General features: G+C 41.8%; 2 protein-coding genes across 2 annotated transcripts in view; both read left to right on the forward strand.

Annotated features, from left to right (window-relative positions):
• The first annotated feature begins 6,454 nt into the window (after positions 1-6,454).
• LOC129840669 (protein FAM163A-like) lies at positions 6,455-13,615 on the forward strand. Its single transcript, XM_055908703.1, has 6 exons — positions 6,455-8,070; positions 8,528-8,592; positions 11,076-11,096; positions 11,246-11,365; positions 11,504-11,689; positions 11,824-13,615. Exons 4-6 carry the CDS (start codon positions 11,273-11,275, stop codon positions 12,097-12,099), a joined length of 555 nt encoding a protein of 184 aa, XP_055764678.1. The 5' UTR covers positions 6,455-8,070; positions 8,528-8,592; positions 11,076-11,096; positions 11,246-11,272; the 3' UTR covers positions 12,100-13,615.
• A 1,516-nt stretch (positions 13,616-15,131) lies between these two features.
• The window catches only part of LOC129840591 (rab GTPase-activating protein 1-like), a 9,122-nt gene continuing 4,446 nt past the window's right edge, over positions 15,132-19,807 (forward strand). The window contains exons 1-3 of the mRNA XM_055908578.1: positions 15,132-15,920; positions 19,283-19,354; positions 19,678-19,788. Of these exons, the coding sequence (XP_055764553.1) occupies positions 15,810-15,920; positions 19,283-19,354; positions 19,678-19,788 (294 nt within the window). The 5' untranslated portion in view covers positions 15,132-15,809. The remainder of the gene's footprint in view (positions 15,921-19,282; positions 19,355-19,677; positions 19,789-19,807) is intronic.

Below are 19,807 nucleotides of genomic sequence, written 5' to 3' on the forward strand. Positions count from 1 at the left end.
ATTTCCATAGCTAGTAAAGAAATTATTATAAGCCAGCTGGCTGATGATACTACACTTTTTTTGAAAGACGCTAACCAAATTCCCATATCGATCAATGTGATACAATCCTTTTCCAAAGCGTCTAGTCTATATCTTAACATTAATAAATTTGAACTCATAGCTGTCAAAGATTGTGTTACACCTTCATATTATGGTATTCCAGTAAAAGAAGAACTTACATATTTAGGCATGACCATTACAAAGGATCAGAAGTCTAGTGGCTTACAAAATTTTAACCCTCTTATTAAAAATACCCAGAAGAAGCTAAATCAATGGCTACAGAGAGACTTATCTTTAAAAGGTAGAGTCCTAATAACCAAGGCTGAAGGTATCTCTAGACTAACATATGGCGCTCTATCTTTATATCTTGACATTAAAATAAGCAAGGAGATAGACCAGATGCTTTTCAACTTTCTGTGGAGAAACCGTACCCATTACATTAGGAAAACTGTTGTAATGAACACTTATGAGAATGGTGGACTGAATTTTCTGGACTTTACTACTTTAAATAATACTTTTAAGATCAATTGGATAAAACAATTCCTAAGAAGACCCACTTCTATCTGGAATTTTATTCCTCATCATGTCTTCTCTACTTTTTGTGGCCTTAACTTCATGTTGTTTTGCAATTATAATATTGACAAAATTCCAGTGAAACTTTCTGCTTTTCATCGGCAGGTTTTCTTGTCATGGTCCTTAATTTATAAACACTAATTTTCTCCACACAGATATTATATATGGTATAATCGGGATATATTGTATAAAAATACGTCTTTGTTTTTAGAATATTGGTTCCGAAATAATATCCTATTGGTGAGCCAACTGGTAAATGCAGAGGGTCTTTTACTCAGTTATAAGGAATTCGTATCACTTTACAAGGTCCCTGTAACACCTAAAGATTTTGGAATTGTTTTAGACGCCATTCCCTCAGGTGTTGCTCTGTTATTCAGGAATGTGTCAAGACCTGACCCTCAGAGCCTACCTTCTATTGACCCTGTTGACTCATCAGTAGGAAAGATTTGTTTCTCTTTTGGTCCATTCAACAACAGAGCGATACGAACCTTGTTTCAGCAGGATGTTGTATCTATACATTATGTCAGATAATATCTGTTGGGAAAAAGTTTGGATGTTGCCACACACATACCTACTTGTTAAAACCTGTTATGGCTGCACGCTGAATATTGAAAAAACTGGAAAATGTGTGCACATTTTCAAACGGCCTCCTAAGAAACTTTTTATTTTCCAATATGCATATATTTACTACTGTTGGATAGATAACAGTCTGTAGTTTCTAAAAAGGTTTGAATTGTTTCTCTAAGTCGAACAGAAATATTTTTACAGCCATTTTCCCAGCCGAATTGAGTTTCCCAAAATGCGATGTGTCTCTTTAAGACCTTCTCTATAAAAGGCCATTTGACTTGGGACCATAGGGACACGTCAGAGGCGTACCTCAGACTGTAATGCGGAAGTGAGAATTGAAAGGGGTCGAATATCTCGTCCCTGGACTGAATAACAGAACTTCTTGTGAGACATGCGCAGTTAAAATAAAAATCCGGGCGCGAAGGATAATTTGATCTCGGCTTCTGGAACAAGGTAGATAACTTTGAATATGATGCCTGACTACGATATTATTTGCTACATGTCACAAAATCATCCTAAAGGTTGTTTTTTCAATATACTTTAATTATATTATTGCAATTTATTCTGGACTTTAGATGTGAAACGACGGAAGAATTTTTTGAAGAAACGCTTTCTGGCGCAGCAATGCTACCGTGCTAGCTAACCAAAGAGGGGAATCCTTCGTTCTGGAACCCAACTAAAGACTCTACTGGACATTGGACCCCGTTACAACATTCTGATGGAGTACCAAGAAAGATAAGACCCAATTTGGGATGCTTTTTCATATATATGTCGAACTGTTGAATGCTAACGCTGCTAACTATGCTAGGCTAGCGCTTGACTAGAATCAATGCTGCCTTATGCTAGCTTATGATGTTAGCTAATATAACGATATATTGTGTTTTCGCTGTAAAACACTTCAAAAATCGGAAATGTTGTCTGTATTCACAAGATATCTGTCTTTCATTAGTTATCCACCATATGTTTTTCTGAAATGTTTTATGAGGTGTAATTAGTAGCCGACGTTGGTGTATGTATTTTCTCTGGCTACTCCCGGCTGGATTCAGACTCTAGCTATGTGTTAGCATTTTTGGGTAGCATCAATGTAAAACAGATTTATAGCTAAAATATGCACTTTTTATGAACAAAACATAGATTTATTGTGTAACATGTTATATGACTGTCATCTGAGGTCGTTTTTTCTGGGCTCTTTAGGTTGGTTTTAGTTTATTTCGGTTGGTTGTGCATGCTACTTCAATCATAATTCATACTTCATAATCATAATTCATACGTGTCTGTCCACTTTTGTATTTGGTGGTGAGCTAACATAAATATATGTGGTGTTTTCTCTGTAAAACATTTAAAAAATCGGACATGTTGGCTGGATTGACAAGATGTTTATCTTTCAAATGCTGTATTGGACTTGTTAATGTGTAAAAGTTAAATATTTTTAAAAAAATAGATTTTGAATTTCGCGCTCTGCAGCTGTTGTCATTTTCGGTCCGAGGTCGGGCTTGCACCCCAAACAGGTTAACAAAATTAAGGAAGTTTCCTTTAAAATTATTCATAAATATTATCCTGCCAACCACTATATGAAGAAGTTTAAGGAAAACATCAACTCAAATTGCTCATTTTGTAATGACCACCCAGAAACATTGTTGCATCTTTTTTTTACATTGTATTCATGTAAGAAAACTGGCAAGACATCAGTAGATTTATAATTTAACACATTTATGAAGGTTTTACACTATTGTGGAGAGATGTACTGCTTGGGTTCTTTACATACGATAGAAATAAGCTGAAACATTTTTATGTAATTCATTTCATTTCTTTTGGCCAAATTTCATATACACAAATGTAAATATACAAACAAAAAAACACATTTTTTTACCCTACAAAAAGAAATTGAACTGTATTTTAAGACTATTAAATACTCTACTAACAAAACATCTGTTCGAATTGTAAGTCTATGTATGTCCCTTATTAAGGTCCTTGTGTAATTGTAATGTGATATTGTACCCTGTCACGCCCTGACCATAGTTTGTGTTGTATGTTTCTATGTTTTGTTTGGTCAGGGTGTGATATGAGTGGGCATTCTATGTTGTATGTCTAGTTTGTCTGTTTCTATGTGTTTGGCCTGATATGGTTTTCAATCAGAGGCAGGTGTTAGTCATTGTCTCTGATTGGGAGCCATATTTAGGTACCCTGTTTTGTATTGTGGGTTGTGGGTGATTGTTCCTGTGTTTATGTTACGGGACTGTTTTGTCTTCTGTCATTTTTTCGGTTTATTATTTTTGTTCGTTGTTAAAGTATTCTATTAAAATAATAATCATCACGCTGCATTTTGGTCCTCTCTTTCACCCGACGAAGAACATTACATACCCCCTAGCTCGATTGTCCATTGTATATAATCTATATATACTTGTGTTCCCTCATGTACTTTCTGTATTGATTTGTTGTTAATAAATAAAATTAAAATAAACAAAATAACGTTACTCAAATTGACTGGCCATCTTGGCAAAAAATATGATTTGACATTTGTTCAGGTACAGACTCCTCCCACTCTTTTATGTACATTTTTGATTGAGGCAAGTTCTGTTCAAGATCAAACATTCGTGACCAACTATATTCATTGGGTTTGACTTATCGAACCCGTACTACTGCTGCTGCAGTCAGCCAACAATGATTAGCAATTTACTGAAATTGCTGCTGGCTGTGCACGAGCTGAGCGCCTGCTGCTGACGTCACTCACAAAGCACTTTTGCAGCCGGGCACGTGTGTTGTGACTGGGTGTGTGACAGAGAAAATCGTTATTGTGTCATTTAGAGGGAAAATGCGTGCATTTTAGTGTTTGAGTCACTTTTCAAAAGTTGCTAAAAGTTCAAAATAAAACATTTTAAGTAGTTAAATTTGTTGCTAGGTGCTGTTTGAAAAAGAAGTTGCCAGGGTAGTCTGAAAAGTTGCAAATATAGCAAAAAAATTGCTAAGTTGGTATCACCGTCCCAAAGCACTCACAAGTGGCCAAGTCCTCGCGCAGCAGTCCCGCCCAGCTGCAGTCAAGACAGGAGATGTTCACCCCTCCACGTCCAGACTGCAAATGAATCGCTCATGCGGGAAGCCGCCGCTGGCTGATCCCGCCCTGGCTTACATAAAATAAAATAAATTAACTTGAATTAGGGCCAGACTAGTTACCATAATTTTCTCACATTGCCATTGACAGTTTTTTCTATTGTCTCTTTTTGGTCTATTTAGATTGTTAATGTAGATTGTATACAAACAAATGTTATTGTTAAAAATGTTCATATTTTACTGTGACTTGTACAGTCTTGGCCAAAAGTTTTGAGAATGACACAAATATTAATTTTCACAAAGTTTGCTGCTTCACTGTCTTTAAATATTTTTGTCAGTTACTATGGAATACTGAAGTATAATTACTATGGAATACTGAAATATAATTACAAGCATTTCATAAGTGTCAAAGGCTTTTATTGACAATTACATGAAGTTGATGCAAAGAGTCAATATTTGCAGTGTTGACCCTTCTTTTTCAAGACCTCTGCAATCCGCCCTGGCATGCTGTCAAATAACTTCTGGGCCACATCCTGACTGATGGCAGCCCATTCTTGCACAATCAATGCTTGGAGTTTGTCAGAATTTTTTGGTTTGTGTTTGTTCACCTGCCTCTTGAGGATTGACCACAAATTCTCAATGGGATTAAGGTCTGGGGAGTTTCCTGGCCATGGATCCAACATATCGATGTTTTGTTCCCCGAGCCACTTAGTTATCACTTTTGCCTTATGGCAATGTGCTCCATCATGCTGGAAAAGGCATTGTTCGTCACCAAACTGTTCCTAGATGGTTAAGAGAAGTTGCTCTCGAAGGATGTGTTGGTACCATTCTTTATTCATGTCTGTGTTCTTAGGCAAAATTGTGAGTGAGCCCACTCCCTTGGCTGAGAAGCAACCCCACACATGAATGGTCTCAGGATGCTTTACTGTTGGCATGACACAGGACTGATGGTAGCGCTCACCTTGTCTTCTCCGGACAAGCTTTTTTCCGGATGCCCCAAACAATGGGAAAGGGGATTCATCAGAGAAAATGACTTTACCCCAGTCCTCAGCAGTCCAATCCCTGTACCTTTTGCAGAATATCAGTCTGTTCCTGATGTTTTTCCTGGAGAGAAGTGGCTTCTTTGCTGCCCTTCTTGACACCAGGCCATCCTCCAAAAGTCTTTGCCTCACTGTGCGTGCAGATGCACTCACACCTGCTTGCTGCCATTGCTGAGCAAGCTCTGTATTGGTGGTGCCCCGATCCCGCAGCTGAATCAACTTTAGGAGACTGTCCTGGCGTTTGCTTGACTTTCTTGGGCACCCTGAAACCTTCTTCACAACAATTGAACCGCTCTCCTTGAAGTTCTTGATGATCCGATAAATGGTTGCTTTAGGTGCAATCTTACTGGCAGCAATATCCTTGCCTGTGAAGCCCTTTTTGTGCAAAGCAGTGATGACGGCACGTGTTACCTTCCAGGTAACCATGGTTGACAGGAAGAGGAAGAACAATGATTCCAAGCACCACCCTCCTTTTGAAGCTTCCAGTCTGTTATTCGAACTCAATCAGCATGACAGAGTGATCTCCAGCCTTGTCCTCGTCAACATTCACACCTGTGTTAACGAGAGAATCACTGACATGATGTCAACTGGTCCTTTTGTGGCAGGGCTGAAATGCAGTGGAAATGTTTTTGGGGATTCAGTTCATTTGCATGGCAAAGAGGGACTTTGCAATTAATTGCAATTCATCTGATCACTCTTCATAACATTCTGGAGTATATGCAAAATGCCATCATACAAACTGAGGTAGCAGACTTTGTGAAAATGTGTATTTGTGTCATTCTCAAAACTTTTGGCAACGACTGTAGGCTCCTAAGTGGAGCATAAGGTTAAAAACCAAACCAAATCAAGAAAACTAAACTAAATAACAAAAACATTTTTTTTTTAAATTCAATAAAAAAATTAAAAAAAATAAGTAACTCTGCCAGAGGGTCACTTTTGCCAGTCCCAAGCCCGGATAAAGGAGGAGGGTTGGAATTGTGACATTAAAGAAAACAAGAATTGTGAACGCTGAGTGTAACACATCCGGTGTCAGGATAAATAAAAAGCAAGGTCTGCTAACTTTCTTTAATTATGTTTAATTACTGCAAACAATGAATGGCAAATGCAATTTTCGTATATACGGGTTCGCTGTATCACCGCGCAGGGTAAACAGGGAACTGTCAGGAAGTACGTAAACAGCTGTTCTTATACCGTGATGACGTAGTTCCAACGCGTCTGTTGGCCTATCACAGTAGAGGCTGGGCGCGGTTTAGACTTTGCCCCGCCTTTGCTGGCCCTCGGAGCTTTCGTTTGTCCACATCTGGTTGCTGGGTAGATTAGCTCCGTCTTTCGTCTCCCCTTGATCCTTCACTCAAACAATTCCTAATATGGACTGAACAGTCTCCCAACATCCCTGGTTGGCCTAGAGTGATGCACCCCTCCCCTCTCCAGACTGTCCACAGCTTTTATGGCCTGTGTTGGTCAGTCCTTACACCTACACACACACCCTCCTGTATTGTTTGTGTGTGTGTGTGTAACAAAACAATATTCATCTTCAAACAATATGCTAACAGGCTATAGTGCATAAACATAAATCCTAACAGAATCGACAGAAGAAAGTTCATTTGTAGTTCTAAACATATTTAGGGTGTTTTTTACTGTCTCTCCCACGACGTTATTCCTCTCTCCTACAGCGTCCATCACAATTACATGCACATGGCCAATTATGCAAATTGGGTGACGACATAATTTTGCAACTTTAGCGACTTTTAGGACAGCTAATAGCTACTTTCCTTACTGAGAATTTGGGAACACTGTCTCCGCTGCCTAATAAAGTTAAAACAAATGCAAGTTGAAGCTGCTATTTTACCCGTTGCACTGAATGTCTAAAATCACGTAAAACAAAAAGCATGCATAGGCCTACTACTGTTGGTCTACCTCCCCAGCCCAGGCAAGCATTTGGGATTTTTTTCTCCCCGACGTTCTGAGGGATATAGCCCACATTTCTGTGGATAAGGCCTAGGACTAGAAAACTCGTGCACGCAGTTAGACATTTCGAATTGAAAGTTATCGTTGACTGTCTTTCTAACACTGTAATAACATACTTTACTAGCCTAATATGTTTGGGTCGTGGGTGCCAAGGGATGGTAGTCCAACAGACGTTTGATTATGATTTAACGTTTTCACAACGGGCTTTAACCCCCATCCTCTGGTGTAGGATATATATGGTTGTCCCTGGAAGCTGATCTGAGGCCAGTTTGAAGTTAGAATGAGCGGTTTAAAGTTAAAATGAGAGGTTTGGTAATCTGATCCTACATCAGCAGAATCCACCCAGGGCGCCGTTAGATACCCATATACAAATCGCATATCGCAGGCTGTTGCGTTTTCTCGGAGGGAGTAGCACTACGCGTAACAGTATCCATTCTCCCCAATCCCCCTGTCTCAGCCGTGTGATGGATAAAGCCTCGCCGACCACAGACAATCTCTGCCCGTATCAATGCCTCTGTGTCCCTACCGACACCATCTGGGAGATGCCATGAGATGTCAGCTGAGTTATTTCTCACGCCGTCTCAGTACAGATGCGAGTGTGGAAACAAGGGACAACGGAAAAGAAGGATAACATGAGAGTTCGGTTATAGCGCGAACTGACTACAAGCTGCTGGAGCGAACAGGGCAAAGGACTTGTGCAGTCGAATAAAGCATCGGGCAACGGTGTTATACAGTAGGCTAGTTAGTGCAACATTGACCATCACACCGAAAAGTGTTTTAATGAATATCCCAATCACAGGTTTGTGAAATACCAGGATACGGGCTTATCTGACAGGTACGTTTTTTTTTTAAATACAATAATTGGTCCTGTGTTTCCCGCGTTGTGTGATTACATTAACTATTACTATTACCAGTTGCTATTAACGCCTTTCCTATAATGTCACTGTAGCCGATGTTATGTTTATACCCTGGCATCGCTGACCCAACTGTCTCAGTTATGTCCTTAGATGAGTGCCAGTAGTGCTATCAGTTTAAAGGTAGTGTAGATCTATTTCCAGGAAACTATTACATCTACATAATGGCATTGTGTGTGGGGTACAATTCATGTTATAGGAAGGGAAGAACGCACAGAAACACAGTTTTGAATGCGTCCTTAATTCAAAGGCAAAGTTGCAAGACTGTTGAAGACCAGTAAGTTAGTGTTCCAGCATGTTTGTGCTCATGTCTCAACCATTCTGACAATGTTTACATTGTCCTGTGCTGTGCTGATGATGTCATGTCTCTCTTCTCAGGGGACTGTTAGGTGCCTTCCACTCCTGACCTACAGGATGCATTCTCCTGGTACTGATTTACACAGGTGAGATCTCTCTCTCTCTCTCTGTGTGTGTGTGTGTGTGTGTGTGTGTGTGTGTGTGTGTGTGTGTGTGTGTGTGTGTGTGTGTGTGTGTGTGTGTGTGTGTATATGTGTGTGTGCAACTTTTCAACCCAAAGATCTTTGTCAGGTAGACAGCATAAACAGTAGAACACTATGACTCTGCAACGGATGTTTTTGGATTATGACAAGGTAAGAAAGATGTACTGAGCTAGTTCAGGTATTTCTCAGTTGTATTCATATCACTAAATTGTTGCATATAGCACCTTTGATGCAATAAAGTATAAACTCGAAACACTGGGACATATAGTTACAGTCTATTGGCAGCCACAGAAGACCAGGTATGACTGAATTCCCTGTAGACGTTTCTCTCTCCACTCCTCCTCTTCTGCCATTGTTCATTTCTGCAAGTGGTGCGGCTGTCCTAGACACACACACATACTGACACACACGCTCACACAGAGATTAGGAATGAGTGTGTATCTCTATTTACACGAGAGAAGAGTGCTTTCAGAAGAGGGGAGAAGAGAGGGAGAGAGCAGAGAGGAGAGGGAGAGTCTCGCCTTGACTACCTGGCTAAATTGTCCCCTGATGGAAAAATATTGTTGCAGGAATGATTTTTGAATAATTGAACGTCCAGGGCTTTAAAATTGCAGGCTCACCGAGATTTATTCCTGTGAAAAGTTAGAAGCCACACACACACACACCACTGCGAATATTAATATCATTATATTTAAAAGAAGATATATTGAGGATCTACTACGATATTGCAAGTCTGTTCTCCTCTTTTCTCCTCTCCTCTTTTCTCCTCTCCTCTTTTCTCCTCTCTTCTTTTCTCCTCTTTTCTCCTCTTTTCTCCTCTTTTCTCCTCTTTTCTCCTCTTTTCTCCTCTTTTCTCCTCTCCTCTTTTCTCTTCTCCTCTCTTCTTTTCTCCTCTCCTCTTTTCTCCTCTCTTCTCCTCCTCTTTTCTCCTCTCCTCTTTTTTCTTCTCTCTTCTCTCTTCTCTCTTATCGTCTCTTCTCTCTTCTCCTCTCTTCTCATATCGTCTCTTCTCTCTTCTCTCTTCTCCTCTCTTCTTTTCTTCTGTCTTCTTTTCTCCTCTTTTCTCTTCTCTTCTTTTCTCCTCTCATCTTTTCTCCTCTCTTCTCCTCTCCTCTTTTCTCCTCTCCTCTTTTCTCCTCTTTTCTCCTCTCCTCTTTTCTCCTCTCCTCTTTTCTCCTCTCCTCTTTTCTCCTCTCCTCTTTTCTCTTCTCCTCTCTTCTTTTCTCCTCTCTTCTCCTCCTCTTTTCTCCTCTCCTCTTTTTTCTTCTCCTCTCTTCTCATATCATCTCTTCTCTCTTCTCCTCTCTTCTCATATCGTCTCTTCTCTCCTCCTCTCTTCTCATATCGTCTCTTCTCTCTTCACTTTTCCTCTCTGCTCCTATCTTCACCTCTCCTCTCTTCTCCTCTCTTCTCCTCTCTTCTCCTCTCTTCTCCTCTCCTCTCCTCTCCTGAATTCCCTGTAGACTATTTTACGTAGGTAATATAGTGATCCTGTTTTTCTCCTCTCCTCCATTGTCTCTCTCTTTCCTCCTGGTTAATAGTTAATGGAGTTTTTGGCAGATCCCTCCTGGGACCACACGTTCCTTTTAGGTCATACAGTACAGGAGTGTCCGTGTGTCTTCACAGTCAAATCCCACAGCACTTTCTGACACAGTGTGTGCTGTGATGGTCAGAAAAGGTAGAGGGGTGAATCTTCAACCCTATATTTTATTCCAGGCTTAACTCTCTGCCTCTTCCTTTCCTCCCTCTGTCTCTCTCGCCATTGTAATCAGCCCTTGTTGTGTAATGAACTGCTTGGACATGGTCCACAGAGAGAGAAGGAGGTGAGGAGAAGAGAGGGAGTAGAGAGAGGTAGAAGGCTGGGAAAAGGAGAGAGAGGGAGGGGGGAAGAGAGACAGGCAGAGAGAGAAAGAGAGACGGAGATTTCACATTGCTTTTAACGGCATCAACCTGCCCATGCTGTATATAATTTAGATCAGTGGTGACATAGAGGAGGAGCTGTCTGATGGACACAGATGCACGCACGCACACAGATTTGTGGAATGCCCCTTCTCTCTCTCTCAATTCAATTAAATTTAAGGGGCTTTATTGGCATGGGAAACATATGTTAACATTGCCAAAGCAAGTGAGGTAGATAATACACAAAAGTGAAATAAACAATAAATATTAACAGTAAACATTTAACATACCTGTCTCCTGATGTGAGTTCTGGGCCTGTATCCACAAAAAAGCATCTCGGAGGAGTGCTGATCTAGGATCAGTTTAGCATTTTATTTCATGATGAATAAGATTGTATGGACAGATTCTAGATCAATTATCCTATCCTGAGGCACATGGTAGACACGGCCCTGGCCTTAGTTCATTTAGATCATAGTTCTATCCCAACCAAACTAATGTAGGTCCTTTGATTGTCTTTGTCCTTGCAGGTATAGAACCCATTGCTGAACGTAAGTATTACACTCCTTTAATGTGCTGTCAAGTTGTAGTTAAGAACATAGAGTATAACTAACTACTGTAGTTCCCCCTCTTCTCTCTCTCTCTCTCTCTCTCTCTCTCTCTCTCTCTCTCTCTCTCTCTCTCTCTCTCTCTCTCCAAGGTTTGATGGAGAGTTCTAACCAGTTTAATGTCAGCGGGAACAGTAGTAATAAGTGGAGGACTTCTCGCCACAGTCATCCTGCTCTGTATTGTAGCAGTGCTGTGCTACTGCAGGCTCCAGGTAACCTGTGTGTGTGTGTGTCCGTGTGACTGTGTGTATGTTTGTCTGTGCGTGTGCCCGTGTGTGTGTTTTATCTGCACAGTCTTTCATGAACAATAACTGATTGCAACAAAACCTCCCCTCCTTCACTAATTCCAGTACTACTGCTGTAAGAAAAATGAGTCGGAGGTGGACTTGGCTTCCGTGGCTGGAGGAGGTGACGGAACAGGAGGAGGAGAAGGGGATGCTCAAGGGGAGGTTCAGGCTCACTTTGCCTGCAATGCGTGCAGCGCCCCTGGGATGGACAGCCTGGCTGTCACCCCTCTCTGCCTGGAGCCTCTGGAGGTTAGAGTACAGCACTAACACAAAACCCTAGACCTAAACCTAGAGCTACAGTAGGCAGTTGATCCATACATAGAATTCGAATGACTCATTCTATTTCAATCATTCTATTTATATGGTGATTGTGTGTGTTCTAGGTGGGCCCTCCCCCCAGCTACTGCCCCACCTGCTCCCCCTTCTGGCTACGCCCGGGACTTAGTGACGAGCTGCACAACGGAACCGAGCGGCTGGGATTCCATACGTATCACTATGACAACCCCGGACTGTGTCAATCACTACCCCTGTCAGACACGCCGCAGGCCCCCTTCTTTTTGACCCAGCCCGGCCAATCCCCTTTGAGCTACTATAGCCCCGTTGACATCTACCCTAACACACCCTGCACTAACAGACGCCCCTACAGCACACCGGTTTGACGCACATGGACACACACACACATCACACACACACCGACGTCACACACGTACTCATACAAACAGTCCTTCTCCCAGGGGAAAGAGACATCCCGAGTACCACCCATCCAGGGGAGAGAGCCACACACTGAACCTACAGACGGAGCCTCCTGATCGGGACAGAACCACAGACGGACCCTTGTCCGGTGCAGCGGTGTGGAGGTCTGGTCATCTGGTAACCCATACAGTGGAGGAGATGTTGGGTGTGACTATGGGAGATTACTACAGATGATGGGAGAAGATAGACTGGAACAGCAACACACTGGTGTTTCTCTCTCTGTCTTTCTCTCGATCTGTCTTTCTCTCCCTCCTTTTCCATCATTTTCCATCATCTCTCTCCTCTGCCTGAAACCTGATAACGTGAACGAGGTGACTGACATGAGGGCTGTAAGATTTTTTTTTCTTCCAGAGTTTAAAGGAGCAGTATGTCCCTTGTAGACCCCTCTGACCCTTAGGGGAAAAAACACATGTCAAATCTGCAGTTTTACATGTGATTTAAAAAATATATATATATTGTAAGGGGATATCCGGATGCATTATTTATAATCCTGGCTAAAACAATACAAACACACACAAACATTTTAGCCAACGAGGGCATTTGTTTGTCCAATTCTATGATGTTTCACTTAGCCCTTACCCTTTAGTCCTTCAAAACACAAAACAGAGATACTGTACACTTACTAAAAGATGTTCATCATGACACTGTTGATAATATAGACTAGTATTGATCAAATACATTTTACTGTTTTACTGTTTTCACACAATGCACTTTCCACTTTTGTCATAGGGTGCATCTCAAATTGCATTGTATTCCCTATATAGTGCACTACTTTTGACCAGGACCCATATGGGTCTGGTCAAAAGTAGTGCACTATCTAGGGAATAGGATGCCATTTTCGACAAAGCCATAGCCTTCACATCTTAGTCTTCCTCCCTTCTCGTCCTTTTGTGATTCTTTGTTTGAGAGTTGATGGGAAAATGGACATCTATCTGTTCACGTGTTGATTTACTGTAAAAGACCACTCAAAGTTTGTGTTCACTGCTATGTAGTCACACACTCACACAAATCCCCTGCTATGTAGTCACACACTCACACAAAGACACTGCTATGTAGTCACACACTCACACAAAGACACTGCTGCCTGTAGTCTGGCAATGAAGATAACTTTAATATTGAATTCACTAATTCTATAATATATATATTTTTTCTATTAAAGGTGGACTCTGAAAAATGACATCATCATACACAGCAGGGCAACTTCCTGCTTACAGACAATTTGCACTGTACTTTGAGACATGCCCATATTGGGAAGAGCCAGTGACAGATTTGAATTGTGTTGTTGATGATGTCTCTAAACAGGAAGTTGACCCGCGGTATACGATGATGTCATGTAGAGTCTCCTTTTAAAATGAACTCTCTGAAGATGAACTCCACGTTTAACATACAGTGTTCCTTTTTGAAGATAAATCAATGTGTATATCTGCCTGGACTCGTCTGTGTTTCTTCACTAACAATGAATCCAATAATATATACCATTTAGCAGACACTTTTATCCAAAGCGACTTGGGTGCATTCATTTATGGTTTTATTACGTATGGGTGGTCCCAGGAATCAAACCAACTCCTCTGCCGTTGCAAGGACCATGCTCTACCAACTGAGCACGGCAAATTAAAAGCAGACTCAGAAATTTAACGAATACATATCAATAAGCAACAACACAATGTCGATCTAGATGCTAGCGTTATGATGCTTTGACACAACCTGGTTGTCCTGTGGGCCTTCTATAAAAGTAGTTGTATGGCGTTGTGTCTGTGGGTTGTGTGAACAAGACTTGTTCATGATCACCTGTCTCACTCTGCTGTTGGCAGATAGAATAACATAGACAGCCCTGCAACCTGGAATCAGATGAGGAAGATTTAAAACAGTAACATTAGAACAAATAGTATGAATAAAGGATCATAAATGGTCACATGTAAGTAAAGACAGTTTCATATGTTTGTCTTTGTTTCACTTCTGTTAATTAGAGGCTCCTGGTTAATCTGGAGAGCCGTCCCTGTGTTGTAGTTCAGAGATGTGATCAATCTATACAAAGCTCTGTGGGACCACACGTCGTTTACTGTCGCTGAGATATCGTCAGTAAGAGACAGCGTGTGTAGAGAGAGAGAGACACAGCTTTTGGGTTGCATCTTCTGTGTTGTGTTCAGATGTGTTGTAAGTCTTACTGTAGTGGCAGGACCAGTTTAAACTCCTGACAAACCCCTTTCAGCCTGGCCTTCTGGAGACAATAGCACTGTGAGGAGAGACACACACACACCGCACACACACACACACACACACACACATACGCACACCACACACACGCGCACACACACACACACACATACACACACACATACCACACACACACACACACACACACACACACACACACACACACACACACACACACACACACACACACACACACACACACACACACACACACACACACACATACACACACCACACGCACACACACACACACACACACACATACACACATACACCCACACACACACACACACATACACACACACACACACACTAAACACTAAACACTCCAGGGTAAATATCCTAAATACCAGGCATAGGACAGCATGAACCTTCTTACCTCTCAGATGACAACACCAGGGCATTATTAATATGTGGGTTCTACGTGTGTGTGTGTGTGTGTGTGTGTGTGTGTGTGTGTGTGTGTGTGTGTGTGTGTGTGTGTGTGTGTGTGTGTGTGTGTGTGTGTGTGTGTTGACTGGGTTGGGGGGTTTCAGGGTGGAGGAGGGTGAATCTCTTTACAGGGGAGCAATAGAGAGAGAATGAGAGGAGGGTGAAAAGAATAAGAAAGGGGAGGCCAGCAGTAGGTGTGTCTCTGTGTCACACACCTCGTATATATAAACCCTGTCAAACCTGTACCTCTTCATTTGTATGTGTTTCTGTGTGTGTGTAGTCCACTGCTGTACCTGCCTGCTAGCTAGAGTGTGTCTGTGTGTTTCATACACATGTTGTTTCATACACATGACTATGCCATTGGACTTTACCTTTGGACTACCTGAGTTAGTTTACCTGGCTTTCAGCTGTTGCCAGGTTTTTCACAAGTACCGTCTCTGACCTGCTGGAGTTAAGCTGTTTCTGAGTGTTGACCTGTGTATATCTGACTGACTGGGAGTTACTACCTCTGTTGGAATTCACCTGTTAGAGGGAGCTCAGCTGTGTATCAACACGTGCCTCTCTGCTACTGGAGTTTACCTGTGAGAAGGAGTTTACCTGTGTGAAGGAGTTGACCTGTGTGAAGGAGTTTACCTGTGAGAAGGAGTTTATCTGTGTGAAGGAGTTTACCTGTGTGAAGGAGTTTACCTGTGAGAAGGAGTTTACCTGTGAGAAGGAGTTTACCTGTGTGAAGGAGTTTACCTGTGTGAAGGAGTTTACCTGTGTGAAGGAGTTTATCTGTGTGAAGGAGTTTATCTGTGTGAAGGAGTTTATCTGTGTGAAGGAGGTTTACCTGTGTGACTGGAACACCTTTTGGAATTCTGACCAACTAATTAATTGGAGCTTCTCTCTCCTGCTGGGGTTCACGTACCTGAGAGTAGAGACCTGCATCCTCCAATTGTGTGTGTGTGTGTTGTGTGTGTGTGTCAGGATGATGGAAGAAGTGTCTATTGGGGTGGCATATGACTCCCACATCATAGACCAGATGGCAGAGGAGGAGATACTGGCCTGCCTGATGGCCGAGTCTATTCCCAAACACACGGTGAGACCACCACCATTATACAACCATGACAGAACCATACCCAAACACACGGTGAGACCACCACCATTATACAACCATGACAGAACCATACCCAAACACACGGTGAGACCACCACCATTATACAACCATGACAGAACCATACCCAAACACACGGTGAGACCACAACCATTATACAACCATGACACAACCATACCCAAACACACGGTGAGACCACAACCACTACACAACCATGACACAACCATACCCAAACACACAGTGAGACCACAACCACTACACAACCATACCCAAACACACAGTGAGACCACAACCACTACACAACCATGACACAACCATACCCAAACACACAGTGAGACCACAACCACTACACAACCATACCCAAACACACGGTGAGAACACAACCACTACACAACCATGACACAACCATACCCAAACACACAGTGAGACCACAACCACTACACAACCATACCCAAACACACGGTGAGACCATAACCACTACACAACCATGACACAACCATACCCAAACACACAGTGAGACCACAACCACTACACAACCATACCCAAACACACAGTGAGACCACAACCACCACACAACCATAACACAATTGCTGCTGTGTCATAGAGCATGTGGTCATTCAACAACAAGAACAACAACCCTCTACTTCAGTATTATAGGACAGCCCTCTAGTGGCCGTGCAGACTAAACTCTTGTACCATCTCCCCTGCTCTAAGGCATGACATTCACAACAAGGACCAGGGTTACTAAGCATTGGCACCAGATGGAAAGGTTGAACTTCTTGTTATCTTTTTAGGAGGTTTGACTGTTACATGTGAAGACTATTTTCTTCCGTGTGTTCCAAAATGTGCTCTCTCTCTCTCTCTCTCTCTCTCTCTCTCTCTCTCTCTCTCTCTCTCTCTCTCTCTCTCTCTCTCTCTATTAAATTTTTCAATTGAAGGGGCTTTATTGGCATGGGAAACATACAGTTGAAGTCGGAAGTTTACATACACCTTAGCCAAATACATTTAAACTCAGTTTTTCACAATTCCTGACATTTAATTCTAGTAACAATTCCCTGTCTTAGGTCAGTTAGGATCGCCACTTTATTTTAAGAATGTGAAATGTCAGAATAATAATAGAGATAATGATTTATTTCAGCTATTATTTCTTTCATTACATTCCAAGTGGGTCAGAAGTTTACATACAGTACACTCAATTAGTAGTTGGTAGCATTGTCTTTAAATTGTTTAACTTGGGTAAAATGTTTCTGGTAGCCTTCCACAAGCTTCCTACAATAAGTTGGGTGAATTTTAGCCCATTTCTCCTGACAGAGCTGGTGTAACTGAGTCAGGTTTGTAGGCCTCCTTGCTCGCACACGCTTTTTTAGTTCCGCCCACAAATTTTCTACAGGATTGAGGTCAGGGCTTTGTGATGGCCACTCCAATACCTTGACTTTGTTGTCCTTAAGCCATTTTGCCACAACTTTGGAAGTATGCTTGGGGTCATTGTCCATTTGGAAGACCCATTTGCAACCAATCTTTAACTTACTGTCTGATGTCTTGAGATGTTGCTTCAATATATCCACATAATTGTCCTTCCTCATGATGCCATCTATTTTATGAAGTGCACCAGTCCCTCCTGCAGCAATGCACCGCCACAACATGATGCTGCCACCCCCGTGCGTCACGGTTGGGATGGTGTTCTTCGGCTTGCTTTTCCCTCCAAACATAATGATGGTCATTATGGCCAAACAGTTGTATTTTTGTTTCATCAGACCAGAGGATAATTCTCCAAAAAGTATGAACTTTGTCCCCATGTGCAGTTGCAAACCATAGTCTGGCATTTTTATGGCGGTTTTGGAGCAGTGGCTTCTTCCTTGCTGAGCGGCCTTTCAGGTTATGTCGATATAGGACTTGTTTTACTGTGGATATAGATACTTTTGTACCTGTTTCCTCCAGCATCTTCATAAGGTCATTTGCTGTTGTTCTGGGATTGATTTGCACTTTTCGCACCAAAGTACATTCATCTCTAGGAGACAGAACGTGTCTCCTTCCTGAGCGGTATGACGGCTGCATGGTCCCATGGTGTTTATACTTGTGTACTATTGTTTGTACAGATGAACGTGGTACCTTCAGGCATTTGAAAATTTCTCCCAAGGATGAACCAGACTTGTGGAAGTCTACAATTTGTTTTCTGAGGTTTTGGCTGATTTCTTTTGATTTTTCCATGATGTCAAGCAAAGAGGCACTGAGTTTAAAGGTAGGCCTTGAAAAACATCCACAGGTACACCTCCAATTGACTCAAATTATGTAAATTAGCCTATCAGAAGCTTCTAAAGCCATGACATCATTTTCTGGACTTTTCCATGCCGTTTAAAGGCACAGTCAACTTAGTGTATGTAAACTTCTGACCCACTGAAATTGTGATACAGTGAATAATAAGTTAAATAATCTGTAAACAATTGTTGGAAAAATGACTTGTGTCATGCACAAAGTAGATGTCCTAACCGACTTGCCAAAACTATAGTTTGTTAACAAGAAATTTGTAGAATGGTGGAAAAACAAGTTTTAATGACTCCAACCTAAGTTTATGTAAACTTCCGACTTCAACTGTATGTTAACATTACCAAAGCAAGTGAAATAGATAATAAACAAAAGTGAAATAAACAATAAAAAATTAACAGTAAACATTACACTTACAAAAATTACAAAATAATAAAGACATTTAAAATGTCATTATGTATATATACAGTGTTGTAATGATGTGCAAATAGTTCAAGTACAAAAGGGAAAATAAATAAACATAAATATGGGTTGTATTTACAATAGTGTTTGTTCTTCACTGGTTGCCCTTTTTGCTGCGGTGATGGCACACTGTGGTATTTCACCCAGTAGATATGGGAGTTTCTCAAAATTGGATTTGTTTTCTAATTCTTTATGGGTTTGTGTAATCTGAGAGAAATATGTGTCTCTAATTTTGTCATACATTTGGCAGGAGGTTAGGAAGTGCAGCTCAGTTTCCACCTCATTTTGTGGGCAGTGTGCACATATTCTGTCTTGTCTTGAGAGCCAGATCTGCCTTCGGTGGCCTTTCTCAATAGCAAGGCTATGCTCATTGAGTCTGTACATAGTCAAAGATTTCCTTAATTTTGGGTCAGTCACAGTGGTCAGGTATTCTGCAACTGTGTACTCTCTGTTTAGGGCCAAATAGCATACTAGTTTGCTCTGTTTTTTTTGTAAATTCTTTCCAATGACTCCATCTCTGTTTGTGTAATATAACTGTCTCTCAATCAAACCTGGCTGTTTTTTATGTATGCTGAGCTTTTGGACCGTTCTCTCACTCAACCTTGACTGTTGTTGTTCTACAGGTTCCCAGTAAGAAGGCCACGCTGAGAGAGAACCAGCCACCACAACAGGATGACCACATAGACAAATACCAGGTAGGACCAAACCATTAGCACTTTGATACGTCTTAAACCTAACCCCTCCCTCCCTCCCACCTCCACCCCACCACCCAACAATACAGCAGAACCCCACCCACTATCGCTACTCCCCTCCCCCACCTAAACAGTCAGTATCGCCATGCACCCCTCCCCCTTACACCCAAAACCAGCACTCTCTCTCTCTACCCCCCAAACCCACCGGAATGTGTGTTCCACGTTCTAAAGCAATCTATAGGGAGAACCTGACTGTGTTTCATGTCCTGTGCATTCTATGGAGGTAGAACCTGACTTTGTCTTCTCTGTTCTGTATGTTCCTGCAGAGGGAGAACCGTCAGCTGCAGCAGGCCAGTCTGCGTCTGGAGCAGGAGAATGATGTTCTGGCCCACAGACTGATCACCAGCAAGATCTCCCTGAGGACCGACCTGGACCAGGTACACCACTCACCTACCC

This window comes from Salvelinus fontinalis, chromosome 41 (genome assembly GCF_029448725.1).
Source record: "Salvelinus fontinalis isolate EN_2023a chromosome 41, ASM2944872v1, whole genome shotgun sequence".
Taxonomy (NCBI): domain Eukaryota; kingdom Metazoa; phylum Chordata; class Actinopteri; order Salmoniformes; family Salmonidae; genus Salvelinus; species Salvelinus fontinalis.